Source organism: Manis pentadactyla, chromosome 10 (genome assembly GCF_030020395.1).
Source record: "Manis pentadactyla isolate mManPen7 chromosome 10, mManPen7.hap1, whole genome shotgun sequence".
Lineage (NCBI taxonomy): Eukaryota > Metazoa > Chordata > Mammalia > Pholidota > Manidae > Manis > Manis pentadactyla.
In genome coordinates this window covers 105666082-105679880 of record NC_080028.1, presented here as the reverse complement: position 1 = coordinate 105679880, position 13799 = coordinate 105666082, and the positions used below count along the sequence as shown (strand labels likewise).

General features: G+C 51.3%; 1 protein-coding gene across 4 annotated transcripts in view; it reads right to left on the bottom strand.

The window, feature by feature from the left end:
- VDR (vitamin D receptor) overlaps positions 1-13799 on the bottom strand; it is a 49389-nt gene that overhangs the window by 14777 nt on the left and 20813 nt on the right. For 3 of the 4 annotated variants that reach the window (XM_036904725.2, XM_057487504.1, XM_057487503.1), the window contains 2 exons: positions 13131-13277; positions 4314-4444 (listed from right to left, as the gene is read on the bottom strand). In XM_036904725.2, the coding sequence (XP_036760620.2) occupies positions 4314-4444; positions 13131-13276 (277 nt within the window). In that variant the 5' untranslated portion in view covers position 13277. The remainder of the gene's footprint in view (positions 1-4313; positions 4445-13130; positions 13278-13799) is intronic. The other variant, XM_057487505.1, reaches the window with a different exon arrangement.

The window sequence follows — 13799 nt, the reverse complement described above, 5'->3', positions numbered from 1 at the left end:
TCTGCTATGTAACCATTTCTTTGCATCAAGTAACCTTTTCTTGATTCAGAGGCATCCTTCTGAACAGTTACTGGACTTGGCAGGATCAAAATTAGGACCTGAGGACTGTATAGGGCTGTTTGTGTGTCTGTACAGCTCAGCCTGCTATGGTGTTGAGTTCTTGTGCTTTCAGTCTCCCCCTCTGTTAAGCTAGGTGATGTCTCTTACTGGTGCCTACCTCTGAAAGTGTGGCTTTCCCTTCCTTCAGAGTTACTTCTCATCTGTTGGGAACTGGAAATCCTGGCAACCACATTTTACATAATAAAAAAGAGTGTTAATAAAAATGGCTAAAATATTTAACTTTTTTTATGGCCATGTACTATTCTAAGTGTTTTTTACATATTAACTCATATATTGAGTCCTTATAACAATGGCTTAAGGCAGGTGCTATTATCCCCACTTTGTAGATGAGGGAACTGAGGCCCAGAGGCTATACACCTGCTCAAAGTCACACAGCTAACAAGTGCTGTTGCCTGGGCAGTATGGTTCTAGAGTCCATGCTTGTAACCATGCCCCATATGACTTCTGGACCCTGGTCCTCAGCTATGGAACACAGGAAGTATTCCAATCCATTTGAAGACTGTGACAAAATAAGCAGTTTGTAAATGATTCACTTTAAAAGGACAAAGTTAAAAGGATTCAGATTTAACCTTATGGCATCGTTCCTCTCAGTCACTCGTATCAAATAGAAGCTGCCATACTGTGTGCAGTTCTAGAGGGAAGATATTGAGATCTGCTGATTTCAAGCAGGGGCGGCCAATCCATGGGCCTCCCTCCAGGCAACATTGTCCAGAGACTGAATTAAGTTGTAAGTCCCTCACATATGCAGGTGTGATAATTTATAGAATAATTTATTCAAAGGGGTTATTAATTTCACAGGAAATATTTTTTAGTCATTTGCTCAATGAATAGCTACTAAAAATACTTTTATTGTTATGTAAGAGGACACATGTAAGTTAAAACCATTGACCTAGAATAAAAGCAGCAGATTCTGAAAGAGCATTTGAAGGGCTCTCCAATGAATAAAGTGCATGAGCAGTGTACATGGGCTTTGTGAAACCCACATGGCTGCTCAGTAGCTTTTCTGCCTTGCTTCTGATTCCCTGACAGTGCCAATTATTCCCATGTGAGCACACCACTCCCTGCCCTGTGAGGTCTAGAATCGAGGTAGGGAGTCAAGATCTGAAAGTGCCAACAACCTAAAAACGTCCCAGTCACCCCTGGTGGCCCAAGGATGGCATTCAGGAAGAGGACACAGGTTTTTCTGAATGAGTGACACAAACGCTACCAGGTTTGGGAGATCTTCCTGATCCATAGACCAGTGGGAGATGTACAGATGCCAAGAAGCATACTGAAAGGTTAATAGTCAATCAGTCAATGCAATTTATTGAGCACTTACTATGTGCCAGCTGCTGTCCAGCACTGAGGAGAAAAGACACATTTATGAAAACATTAAACAAGAAAACATGCAAGTGGTTCTATGCAGGGCAGGTCTAAAAGAAGCAAGAACTCAACCATGAAATGGCTTGGGCTCCAAGGACATCAAGCCACCAGGACTTGGAGAGAGAGAAAGGCAGGTCTTAGGCTCCAGGCAGCACCTGGAAGCACACAGTGGGCACCCTCTGGCCTGCTGCAGATACCTGAGGGGCTATGCTGCTGTGAAGCCCACAGGCCTCTGGGAGCAAACATCTGGGTTAGAATGCCTATACCAGCATCCTTATCAGCTTAGAGGCATGGTATTTTAATTCCTCTCAGTTTTCTCATCTATTAAAATAAAATAACAGGAATATTTGTATATTTAGGGATTGCTGTGAGAATTTAAAAGACAAGTATCTGTGTCTGGCATGGTTTCTGGCACTCAGTAGGTGGCTGGTAAACACTGATGCCCACATAAAGCCCCTTTCCCTCCCTAAGCTTCCTCTAGCAAACTATCACTTTCTTGTCCTGGGCAGAAAGGAGCCTGGGTTTGCAGCTCCCTTTATAGGAAGCCCAGGGTTCCCTGATGTTTTACAAATGTTGACACTCAGTTATCTCTGGGAAGCTGTGCCTTGGAGACAACAGAAAGCCAGGTGATAAAAGGGTGGCTCTCCTAGGTCCTGAGCTGGGGACTCTGGGCCCAGGAAAACTGACAGACCTCCCAAAGTTGGGCTAACCTGAGGGAGGGAGCTACAGCTCTTCATGGAGGACCTTCCCTCAGGCCAGTGGAAAGGAGCCAGGTACTGGCCCAAGGTTTCTATTTAACTGGAGCTCTGAGGCCTAGACCCTGAGAGCTCAATGGCGTCAGCCTATGCCTCCCTCAGTTCAGCTCCTTGTACTGGCATCTCAAGAGTGATTGACATGAGGCTGCTCTGGGCACATAGCAGGACCAGGCATGGGGCTCTGTGGGGGAGGACTGAGCCTCAGTCCTCTCCTACAGAGCTGACTGGGGTTTGAGGGTGGGCACCCACTTCTGGACTGCTGGCCCCCTACAACGAGTTGTTCCTGGGGTGGGGGCACCTTCATGCACTTAAAGCCTGGAGACAAGGAGTTGGAACCTAGGCGCAACTGGCTTTCTGATTCTAATCCTGGTATTTTTATCTTTCTGGGTCTCAGAAGATTTCTGAGTGTTCTTCCTATTCTAGTTGATAGAACACCTTGCCTGAGACATAGCAGAGGAGCCTCTGGGACATGAACGGGGCTGGCCCTGGCTGGAACTCCTGTAGCAGAGCCTTACTGAATCCCAGTGATATAGCTATGTGCCATTCTTGGTTGGCTGGAGCCTTAGAAGCCAGGCTCCATGGCCTGGGGAGGCTGTGTGCTCCGCAGGGGCAGGGGCAGGGTCTATGGCTGTGCATGCTGCACCCTCTTCATGTCCACGCTAGTGCCTCACGCAGAGCAGGCCCCACTAAGCCACCATGTGAGAAGCCCCATGAGGCACCCAGGCCTTGGCCTCCACTGCTCCAGCATAAACACAGGAATTGGGTGGGGCAGGGGGCTGGGCCGGGAGCAATCAGCATGTCCAGGCCTGCATGCCCTTGTGCAGGCGAGAAAGAATGACAGCCTGGAAAGTTCTTTCAGGGCTGCTAGCATTGGCTGGGGAGCCAGGATCAGAAATGAGGGCTGAGGGCCTCTACTCTGCCTCTGTTTGCCATCAACAGGTAATTTTTTTTCCCATCCCTTAAGGGGATGTGATTTTTCCCTTGTTCTGGACACATCTTCTCTATGGATCTCCTCCCCCATCATATCCAAAACACAGCCCACATTCTGTGCTTGCCTCTGAACGCCCCTCCTGAGCCTCCTCAAGCCCAAAGCATAGCAGGGCCAGGGCAGGGGTCAGGGCACAGACTGGAGACAGGAGTGAACAAGGGGTGGAGAAAGGCTGCACATGTGGCCTGCACCCACACCCAGGCCTGCCCAGTGCCCACACCTCCAGCCCAGGAGGGCCTGACTAGCCCTTCCCAGGGTCTGCTGAAGTCGATGGCTCCTCTGGTTATGAAGTAACTGGTGCTAGAGCTCAAATGCAAAGTCCAGAGGCTCTTTTTAACAGTGGGTTAAAACATGTGAGCCTGCCCCACTGGTCCTCTCCTCCAACCCCAGAGCTAGACAGGAAGTTCCACAGATCACTCCTCTTTCTCCATCTGGATCTAGAGGGTCATGCTGGAGTCCAGGGCTTCTGCCCACAGGATCTTTCTGCCTGGTCTCCCCTGGGCACTGGCCCTCAGATCTGCTCCCAGAACCAGACTGACTGGAAGGCTGGGGTGGGATAGAACCTGAATGCAGCCTGAATATTTATTCTCCCCATCACTGCTGCCTATCCCCACCCAGAGCAACCCACTCTCCCAAAGTCCAGACAGCCCTGTGGTCCTTGAGGCTCTTGCTTTCCCCACAGTCCAGGGAACAGGGAGCATGAGAACAGTGATGAGTTGAAGGAATACTGGCTTTCAGGGCTCCTGAAGGCAGTACCCTGCCTCGCCCTCCTCACAGACCTCATCCTGGGAGGTGCATTCCGGGCCTCCTAGACGGTATACAGATCCTAGAGAAGCTCACAGGACCCCTGGAGGTCCAGCCGCCCTGCCCCATCTGTTGGTTCCACTCTCACCCCAGCCCGGAGCCCCAGATGCTAGCAACTACAGAGGAATGGCAGACAGACCTCTCTGACCAAATATGCATACACTGCAGCCAGAGCCTTCCTCAACCACTGAGCAGCCCTGACACCCAAGCACCAGGGATCGTGCCGGTGCCCACACCCCCCTGCAGCCCCGACACCCACGTGCCCGGGTAGGCCCAACACTCACACTCCTTCATCATGCCGATGTCCACACAGCGCTTGAGCCGGCAGGCCTGGCAGTGGCGGCGGTTGTCCTTCGTGATGCGGCAGTCCCCACTGAAGGGACAGGTAAACAGCGCCTTCCGCTTCATGCTTCGCCTGCCCAGAGAGAGCACACGGCCTCCACTGGGTCAGCCGCCTCCCAGCTCCTCAGCCCCACTGCCTTCTCCGGAACAGCCTACAGAGGCTGCGACCACGGGGCCGCCCACGCAGCTCCCAGGGCCCATTCCACCGACACAGGACTGCCCCCTGCCACCGCAGGCTGGGTGCCACGCCCGCCATCCTTTCTCCATTGCCTACTTTGCTCCCATCACGGCTTTTATTTACTTTTATAATACTCTGCTCCCCACTCTTCTTTTTTTATTATACAGGAAATATATGAGTGAATCAGCCTGGCACACTTTTTTAAATACTGGAATCTCAGAGTAGCCCTCACTGCTTTCAGTGAGCCCTTATGAGGCAAGGATGCTAATTTCAGCTCTAAGTCTTCTAGAGTCCAAAAATCTGTGACTAGTGTCCCTGGCCCAGAGACAGACGTGTGCACAGGCACATGAAGAAGGGGAGAAAGGCCCAAACCCTAACTTTAGGCATCAGATCACTGCCCAGAGGAGAGGCCAGATGAGCAGGTAGGAGCCCTGAGGTTCAAGCCTTGGCTTTCTGAAAGGCAGAGGAAGCAAGGGTTCTATAAAAACAAAAAACTGCCAAAGGGTTAGCTAGGAAGCCAGCACTTCTCATCCCCACTCCCATATCCTGTGTAAAATTGGGTGTGCACACATGCACACACATGTGCCCAAGCATGCATGTGCAAGCTTCAGGGCTCGTTTTCCTGATTCTGGCCTTCTTTCCTGCTGCCAGCCACACCACATGGGCCTGTGGGGAGGCTGCATAAAAGACACCTCCCTAGAGCCTTCCCACATCTGCGTCCTAAAGGCTCCCTTTCCCCTTCACAGCCCCAGCAGGAGAAGCCCCACAAAGGACCAGGCCCAGCCGCTTCCCTCTCCTGGGATGAGCTGGCGATGTCATCTCCAGACAGCACACCCTTGTTATGTTTCTTGGTGAAAAGTGACTCACTGTTCATTTACACTCACTAGGACACACCTGGGGTTTAGAACAAACATACTCATCAGTTGACATGGACAGCTGGGCCAAACCGACGTGACTGTGAGGTAAGGGGACGAGACTGGGAGAGCAGCTCTGCTGGCAGGGGCAGGTAGTCAGACTGTAAGGCCCTGAGGGGCCCAGGACTGTGAATGCACCCCTCATTTGATAGGACCACTGAGGTGGAGAAAGTTGTCAGTGAGGTGATTCAGCAAGAAGTGAAGTCTCCCAGGTAGATGTTAGGGCGCAAGGCTCAGCTTTCGGTTTCCTGGATTGAACATCCTGTTTTCATCCCAAGACTCCTGGTGGTCAGTGCAGCTGATCACAAGCAAACAGGCAGCTGGCCTTTGAGCACTCAAGGCAAAGGACACCCAGCGGTCCAGTAGCTGCTGCTGGTCTTAGACCCTGGCCCCAGTAGCCTCCTGTCACACCCTCACGACCGATGGGCCCAGTAGCAGAGCAGGTCTAGTGGGGAGGTGGGACAGGGCTGGGCCATAGGGGCTGCCTAGCCCCAGCCCAGCCCACTGAAGGTGCACACCGCCCCTGCTTGCAGAGACTGTCCAGCAGGCTTCTGCCTAGCTTTATGGAAATAGGGAGCCTTTCTCCTTGAGCCTCCATATCTCTACTGCAGCTGTCTGGAGTGACGGGAGAACACAGAAGGACCTTGGCTACCCTGAAACAGGACACTCAGCACCAGCAGGCGTATCTGCCTCTTCCAGGACATGAGTTTGTTCCCCCCTTTCCCACTTTGCTGTTCCTGAGGCACCACCTGTAGCCACAAATGCCCAGGTCCCAGAATGCCCAGAATTCTCTAAACCTACTCAAGGACCAGACGTTCCTAATTCCAAGCAAACTCTCATTTCCTTTATGTTTTTGGCGCAAGAGCTGAGGGTCTGCTCTACCCTCCCACCACTGCCTTAGCTGGCTCAGAACTCTTTCTGTTAATTTTCCAGGGCCATGGGCACCATGAAGAGAATGCCTGTGCCAACTCCACATACAGGAGTCACAGCCTCTCACAGGCTCTGTGCTCTAGGCGGAGAGCCTCCTGAAGCCCTAGAGTCACTCAGAGGCCTGCTTCACCTTCCTTGGGCTCCATGGGCCTGCCTCTGGCCCCCACGAGTGAGCAGCTCCCCCAAATGCAGGGTGTTCAGGCAGAGATTTTGCAACTTCACCATTTTTTCGTATCTTTCTCATGTTACAGATCTGAGACCCAACCCCAGGCTTCTCTCCACAGAAGAGTTGGAGAGAGCCAATCAGCCCAGCTTTGCTGACCACAGGAGTGGGCGCCGGGGAGGCTAGGGGGAAAATGCAACAGAATACAGAGCTGGGTTGAGAGAAAATAATGGGGGAAAACATCACCTTTGCTTCCAGAGTTTTATGGCACCCATGAGTATTGAGAAAAGAAGGAGAAGGAGGAAGAGGGGAGGAGAAAAAAGGAAGGACAGAGGAAGGCAGGGTGGCAGAAAGGAGGAAGGCACTGGTAAGAGTCCTTCTGGCCAGGAGCATCATCTCACAGCAGGGCTCAGACCCCCAGGTAGGATACCACCTGCACTCTCCACCCTTTGTAACGCCCTGTCCCAAAGCCCACTGACCTTGTGGTGTGTCTCCACATTATTTGAGCAATGTGGAAAGCAGTCTATAAGCTTGTGGAGCTATTAAAATATTATTATTATTAGGTAAGCTGCTCTTTCCTAGCTCCCTTGAATACAGAAATCAGAGGAAAGACCCTGGAATTGTAGCTGGGGAGATGGCCGTCACACATCACATGACATTTTCATGCTCCAGAGTGTGGGTCAGCATTCAGGGGATGGGAATCTCCCAACAGGCAGACCAAGGTCCTTCCCAGAGCCCAGATTAGGAGCTTGCCTTTCATGTGTACAACACAGCCTAGTACAGTCTCGGCGTCCCAGCACCGAGGCCCAGGTTTTTCCCTTCTGCCTGCTAAGGGCACTTCCACACATGTGGCTGTCATTTAGCCTCTGCCACAAGGAGTCAGGGCAGCCAGACTAGCCAGCGCTGGCTCTGTGCTTTGTCCTGAAGATCCACACCCTGTCCTGCCTTCCTCCCAATGCTAATTGCTTATGAGCTGGTGTGGTTTTGAGAAAAAGAGTCTTGGGTTTCCATGGGAGGCTGTTGCCTCAGCTGCTCTCTGAGCTTGGACCCTGTCATCCTCTGGATGGTTGGCAATTATATCCAAGCTCCGGAAGGGGGCAGGGGTGGTGCAGCCAGGCTAAGTATAGATACAATTTCTAGAAAGTCAGGGGTGAGAGAGGACATTGACCCACTCTCGTGCCAGCCAGAGACCAAGTCATCAAAACATAAGAGACAGGCAGTCCACAACAGCGTGAAGCCCTGGAGTCCCGGGTCCTCCTCAGGTCACTGACCCTGGAGCAAAGCCACACCCTGTAAAACACAAGCCCGGGGTGAGTGCCACCTGGCCTTTGTCTCCACTGCTGTTTGGGGTGGTATAGAGATCTCAGAGCCTGGTCTGGATACAGGAGCCCAATGGGGCTCCTGATAGGAAACACCTGTGTGGTCTGATGGGGTATGTACACAGCACATTTGTACTATAAAGTTAAAAAAAAACTTGAAGGAAGGGAGGTTAACACTGTAAAGTGCTTGGGCCTCTTTTTTGGAGGGCAGTTTGGCAATACCTACCAACATGTAAAACACACAGGGTCTTTAACACAGTAAACCTACATCCAGGAATGCATTCTTGAGTCTGTCAGACACCTGCCCAGAGCAGGTTACCGCAGCACCATCTGGAGAAGCAAAGGGAGGCACTTAAATGCCCTTTCGTGGCAGACTGGTTCGTCACGTCAGCGTATCCACACAAAACGATGGGGCCATGAACAGGACAGGGGAGTGGGAACATGCTTGGAATGTTCTCCAGGAGATGACAGCAAAGCGCTGGCTGGCAGGTGGAGCCTGCTCGTATCTCCACATGCGCTCGTCCAGAGTCCGTCTGGGGAGGAGGCAGGGCCCTGAGAGCTGGGTTGACAAGGAGACTTACTTTTCACTTATAATGTCCTTTTGAACTGTTGGCATCTTTTTGTTTTGTTTTGTTTTGTTTTAACTACATACAAGAGTTGTTTACACACACACTCAAATCCACCACCCTCTATAACCATTTTTAAATGAAATACAGGCTTTGGTTAGATTGATCTGTTTGAGTTTAAATCCTAATGCACAACCTTGGACAGATCACTCACTCCCCTCACAGCTCAGTTCTCCACGGGCAGGGTGGGAGGGCTGTTGTAAGGATTGGGTAAAGGAAGCAGACCCGGTGCAAAGCAAGCTCTGAATAAGGGAAGGGAGAGACGCTGGCAGAGAGGCAGGCGAGGGAGAGCCTTAGGGCGGCTGAGGAAGGCAGCAGGCAGCCATCCCAGCGAGCATCTGAGAGCCTAGAAGCAGGCACCTTGTCTTACGTGGACACCTGTGAGCCTGGCACAGGGCTTCAGAGGCACCAGATGCCCAGACATCCTTGCTTTCAATGCTGGTGCTCCTGACACCTAGACTCACAGCTCTCGTGGGACTTACAGCCACCAGTGTCCACTCTCTCTGAGCACCAGTCACCCAGCCTTCAAGCAGTGAGTCTCTTAGAGCCCTCTGGCCCAGCCCTTCCTTTTTCACACCTGAAGTTTAACTCCTTCTATTCTGGGACCTTTTCTCAGAGACCTCTGTTGACCCACGACAGTCACATACATTCCAGATTCCATGATAGAGGAGAGGAGAAGATCACCTGTTCTCAGAAAGTAAGCCACTATAAAGGGACATTGATAATAGCTGCTCTTCATTGAGAACTTTCTATGCCAGTGCTTCACATGCCATCTCCAGTGCCCCCAGGATGGCACTGTCCCTATTTCACAGGGTATGAAAAGGCAGTGGAAATTCCAACAACTTTTTTAATGTCACAAAGCTAGTAAGTCTGAAATCTTGTGTTAGAATCAACATCTGTTTGATTCAAAAACCTCTGGTATTTTTACATGAGATGGTCTTCATCATGAACCTACCACATCTCAATGCAAGTCAGAACAGCAGTGAAAATTATGCCCCCAGAGTCTCAGAACGTGAGGCAGAGTCTGTCTGAAGGATCCTCTAGGGCAGCCGCCAAGGCAGAGGCACTGGGTAGCGTCTGCCTGTCCTCCCCCTGGCCTTGCACTGCCGTCACACAAAGAGGGTCGCAGGGCATGCTGAGAGGGCTCCGTCAGAGATAAGGCCCACCATTCTCTCCCACTCCCACCGTTGAGCAGTGTGCAGGGAGTCCAGCCGCCAAGCTGGCCTGGACAAAGTTCTCTCCAGCAGCACTGACTGTTTGGTGACCCTTCACTTGTGCCCATAGAATGCCCTGTGCTGGCAGCTCCTCCCTCCTCTCTATTTACTTCACTGCCTTTAAGCACTTTGAGTTTTATGTTGCTGGGCATCTGCCCCATTTCTCTGCTTCCCTTCACGTCACAGGCCCTACAAATATCAGATAAGTGAATGAAAAGCCAGAACATTCCTCATGTTCCCAGAACCTCATCAGCCTGCCTTTTGCCCTGTGTACTCCGTGAGACCCATAATGAACAATGTCCCTGAGAACCTCGGGGACCACAAACAAGAAGGCGTTTCTCCACGTCAGCTTGGTGCAGCAAGAGCATGGGGCCTTGGTTAAGGAGGAGTCAACACGGAGGAAGAGGACTGGATGGAGAGGAAAACAATCATCTGTTTCTCAACCTTGCCTTCCAGGATCATCTCTTGGACTTTACCATGTCCTAATTCTCTTCATCAAAGGGACCCTCTGATTTTCTTTTCTGTCCTTTACATCTTTCCCTTTATATTGGAGCCTGGACAAAGCCATCCATGACCAGAGATCCACTCACATCCACAGACCATGACTGTCTATGCATCTCCCAGTAGACCTCATATTACCCCCTCTGGCCCACACTTATGCTCTGGTTGCTAACATGTAGCCAAGACATAGAACCATTTACAAGCCTGCACAAGCCGACCTTTAGTCACACTGGAAACACCATCTTTCTCTGAGGATGCCCGTGTATTTCAGAGGAGCAAGAAGCAGAAAGGCCATGAAATAGTTCATAGGAGGAACTGACCAGCAATGGTCTCTGATTCCTCTAATAGATAACAGAACTGTGGTCACTTCCAGCTTTCATGATCACACTTTTGTTTGATCATGAGTCTTGGACCTGGTGAGATGACCACAGCTAGCCCCTAGAGTGGTTTGGTTTGATTATCCTAGAAGTCAAACTGAACGCTAAATTCTCAAATGTGAGTACTGGTCCCCAGGGCTTGGAGAACAGCCAGTGACCCGACACTAAGCAAAGCTCTTCCTGTGAGGGCTGCCATGAAAGGGCTGAGGGGGCCCCTTGAGAACAAGAGCTTGGTTTACTCATCTTTGTGCTTCTAAGGACATGGTACCAACACAGAGAAGGTGTCCACCCCTGACACAGACCTTCCTCCCTGGGGTCAGGATTTCACAAACAGATATAAATGACAACTATTTGAAACAGATTAAAATGGAAAAATACCAAATAGAGTTTGGATGAAGCAAAGGAGAAGCAGAGGGAGGGGAAAAAAAGAGGAGAAATTATGAATGTATATAGTTGATTCTTGTTATTGACAATAGTTATGCTCTACAAAGTCACTGTAAACTCTGTATTAGCGCATACTCAACCATTGCTCCTATGGTTAGGTTCCTGTGAGCTTTTAGTCACATTTTCACTGATCAATCAATGTATGACCTAGTTTCATGTGTGTTTTCTGTTTAAAGACACCCTATTTAATATACATTGTTGATTCATTAACATTGAACTCTCAGCCAATAGAACTAAAATCATGTCTAACACGTGTATTTTTTTCCGTAAGGCACATCACAGTTTTCTTGAGCTTAGGAATACTTGCCAGAAATTTAGTACTCTGCTTGGGGACTATCCTTAACAGTGAAATCACCAACAAATGGTACAAAAATGCAAAAAACTGTCTCACTAAAAAGACCACGAAATGGACAGTAGTTTATAGTGTGAGGGGTGAAACAGGAAGGCAGAGCATCTCCTTATTCAGCCTCTGCTGGGAACATGTGCATGGAGAGACTCAAATCACCATTGAACATGTTCACAACTGGCCGTGAAAGTATGTAAGTATTGATTTGGGGATTACAAGAAAATTGAGCAGGTGGGCAAAAATTCAAGCCAAATGTAACAGAGATGTTGGCTCTTCAGAAAGTGCAACCAGGTTCAGTCACCTAGGCAGGGGCAGGAAAGCTGTAAGGTAGGCCAGGGGCACGGCAACCAGACAAAAGCAGACTGCTGTCCATAGTGACAGGCCTTTTGCAGGCAGAGGTTGTGGCCATCAGTCAGCAGTAGGTGCTAAGGGGTCTTGGATAGAGAGGTCAAGGGCGTTGTACTTTATGTTTTTCACCTGGGACACACGGCCAACCGGGACTCCGGAAGGCCCACCCTGCAGGAGCTGCAGACTTCAGGCCAGAGGAATGAGAGACTCGGCAACAGGACCCGGAGCCAGCAGTGCGGCCGGTCTGGTTCCCCAAGCTGGGAAGCAGACTGCAGGGAAGCCAGGCGGGCAGCCCATGCCAGGCAATTAGCACCCACAGAAGCCCCAGAGCCCAGCGATCACTCGAGGGAGTGAAATCTGGGCCTGCTGTTCCCGGGTCAGAGGGCAGTCAAGCTGGGAGCCTGCATTTACAGAAAGCCCGGGAGCCCCTGAGCTGGAGGGGGACCACACAAGTCCCAAGCTCTCATTTCCTCTGTCCTCAAAGCTAGTGAGCCCTTCAGTTCAGGGAACCAGTCAGCCTCCATGTCCTTGTTCTGGACTTGATTCACTCTTTCCTCTCGTGATGGCTAAAGCCATGCCTCCCCCTTACTCACTCCATCACAACTGCTCTACAGAAGCCGATTTGGATGCCAGCTTCCAGGCTTCTCTCCCTCCTGCTCTCTCTCCAATACACGCCAGATGCTCATTTCTCATGGTGCCCAGTTCTATCCTGCAATCATCACTCTCCCATCTCCCTTCCTGACTGAGCATGGGAGCACCCTTCATTCTGTCTCTCCAGTTCTTTCCCCATACTGTTCACACTTATAATGCTGGGCTCACGGGAGAAGAGAAGAGTTTCTCTACTGCTGGTGGAGAAACTGGCCATGACTGAGCAGGAATGCTGGGGTATTACTGACATGTCCTGGGCATTCTGAGGTTGGCTATCCAACCTGGGGCCAGCAAGCTATGGGTGAAGGTACAGGTGCAGATCAAGTATACAGTCCAACCAGGGGTGTGAGCTCCCTTGTTCTAAGGAATGGTTCGATGTGGGTGGGAGGGCAAGCTCTAAGGCCAAGTTCCTGTGCTTGTCCAGACAGTCTGTGATCACCAGCCCACTAGGAGGTCACTCCAGAAGACAGACACACAGGTCAGTGGAGGGGGCTGTGGGTCAAATGATTGATGAAAACATGGAGACCTACATAGCAACCTCAGGAAAGCAATTTCTGAGCAGGTCGAAAGACATTGTCAGAGCTGAGTGGGAGAAGGAAGAAGATGCCCCTCAACCAAGACCCTGTCCCTCCTAGTGGCTGTGGGAGCCGGCATGTTCCACGGGCATCAGGGAGGAGGTGTGGAAGGCACAGATCCTCCTCATGGGAAGTCCTGCTCCATCTCTTTCCCCGTGCCCTTGAGGAGGACTCACCTGAAGAAGCCTTTGCAGCCTTCACAGGTCATGGCGTTGAAGTGAAAGCCTGTGGCTCGGTCTCCGCATACCCCACAGATGCGGGGCACATTCCGGTCAAAGTCGCTAAGGTCAGGCAGAGAGGTGCCAGCTGCCATTGCCTCCATCCTACAAGAACAGCAGACAGGCCGAGGCCAGAGCTGGAGGCCGTGCTGGGGCCAGTTGGCACCTTTTGCACACACCCCCATCTGCCGGGTTGCTCAGCAAAGCCCGGCAGCTCCCCAGGTCCCAGGCCTGAGCAGGATTTCTTTGGCACCTCGGTACCTCAGCTTCCCCTCCTGACCATCCTTGGCCATGAGCCGTGAGTGGAAGCAGGGCTCCTTTACCCCAAACCAGGAGAGAATCTGCAGGGGTGAGTGGTGGGGTTGCCTCGAGCACGGCTGGGGTTCAAAGGCTACATCTGCCACTTACGAGCCCAGCAACTCTGGGAGAGGTGTTAAGCCTCTCTGTGCCTCACCACCCTTATCTGCAGAATGGCATTTTACTTTATAGGCATGAGGAAGGATTACGTGAGTGAGCTTACTCATGCCATGGGCATCGACTCCAGCTTAGGAGCAGGCCTGCAGCAGGTCCCAGGCCTCTGTTCTGTCTGCTGCCCCTCTCCCAGTGAACAGGGGAGCCCCTCCACAG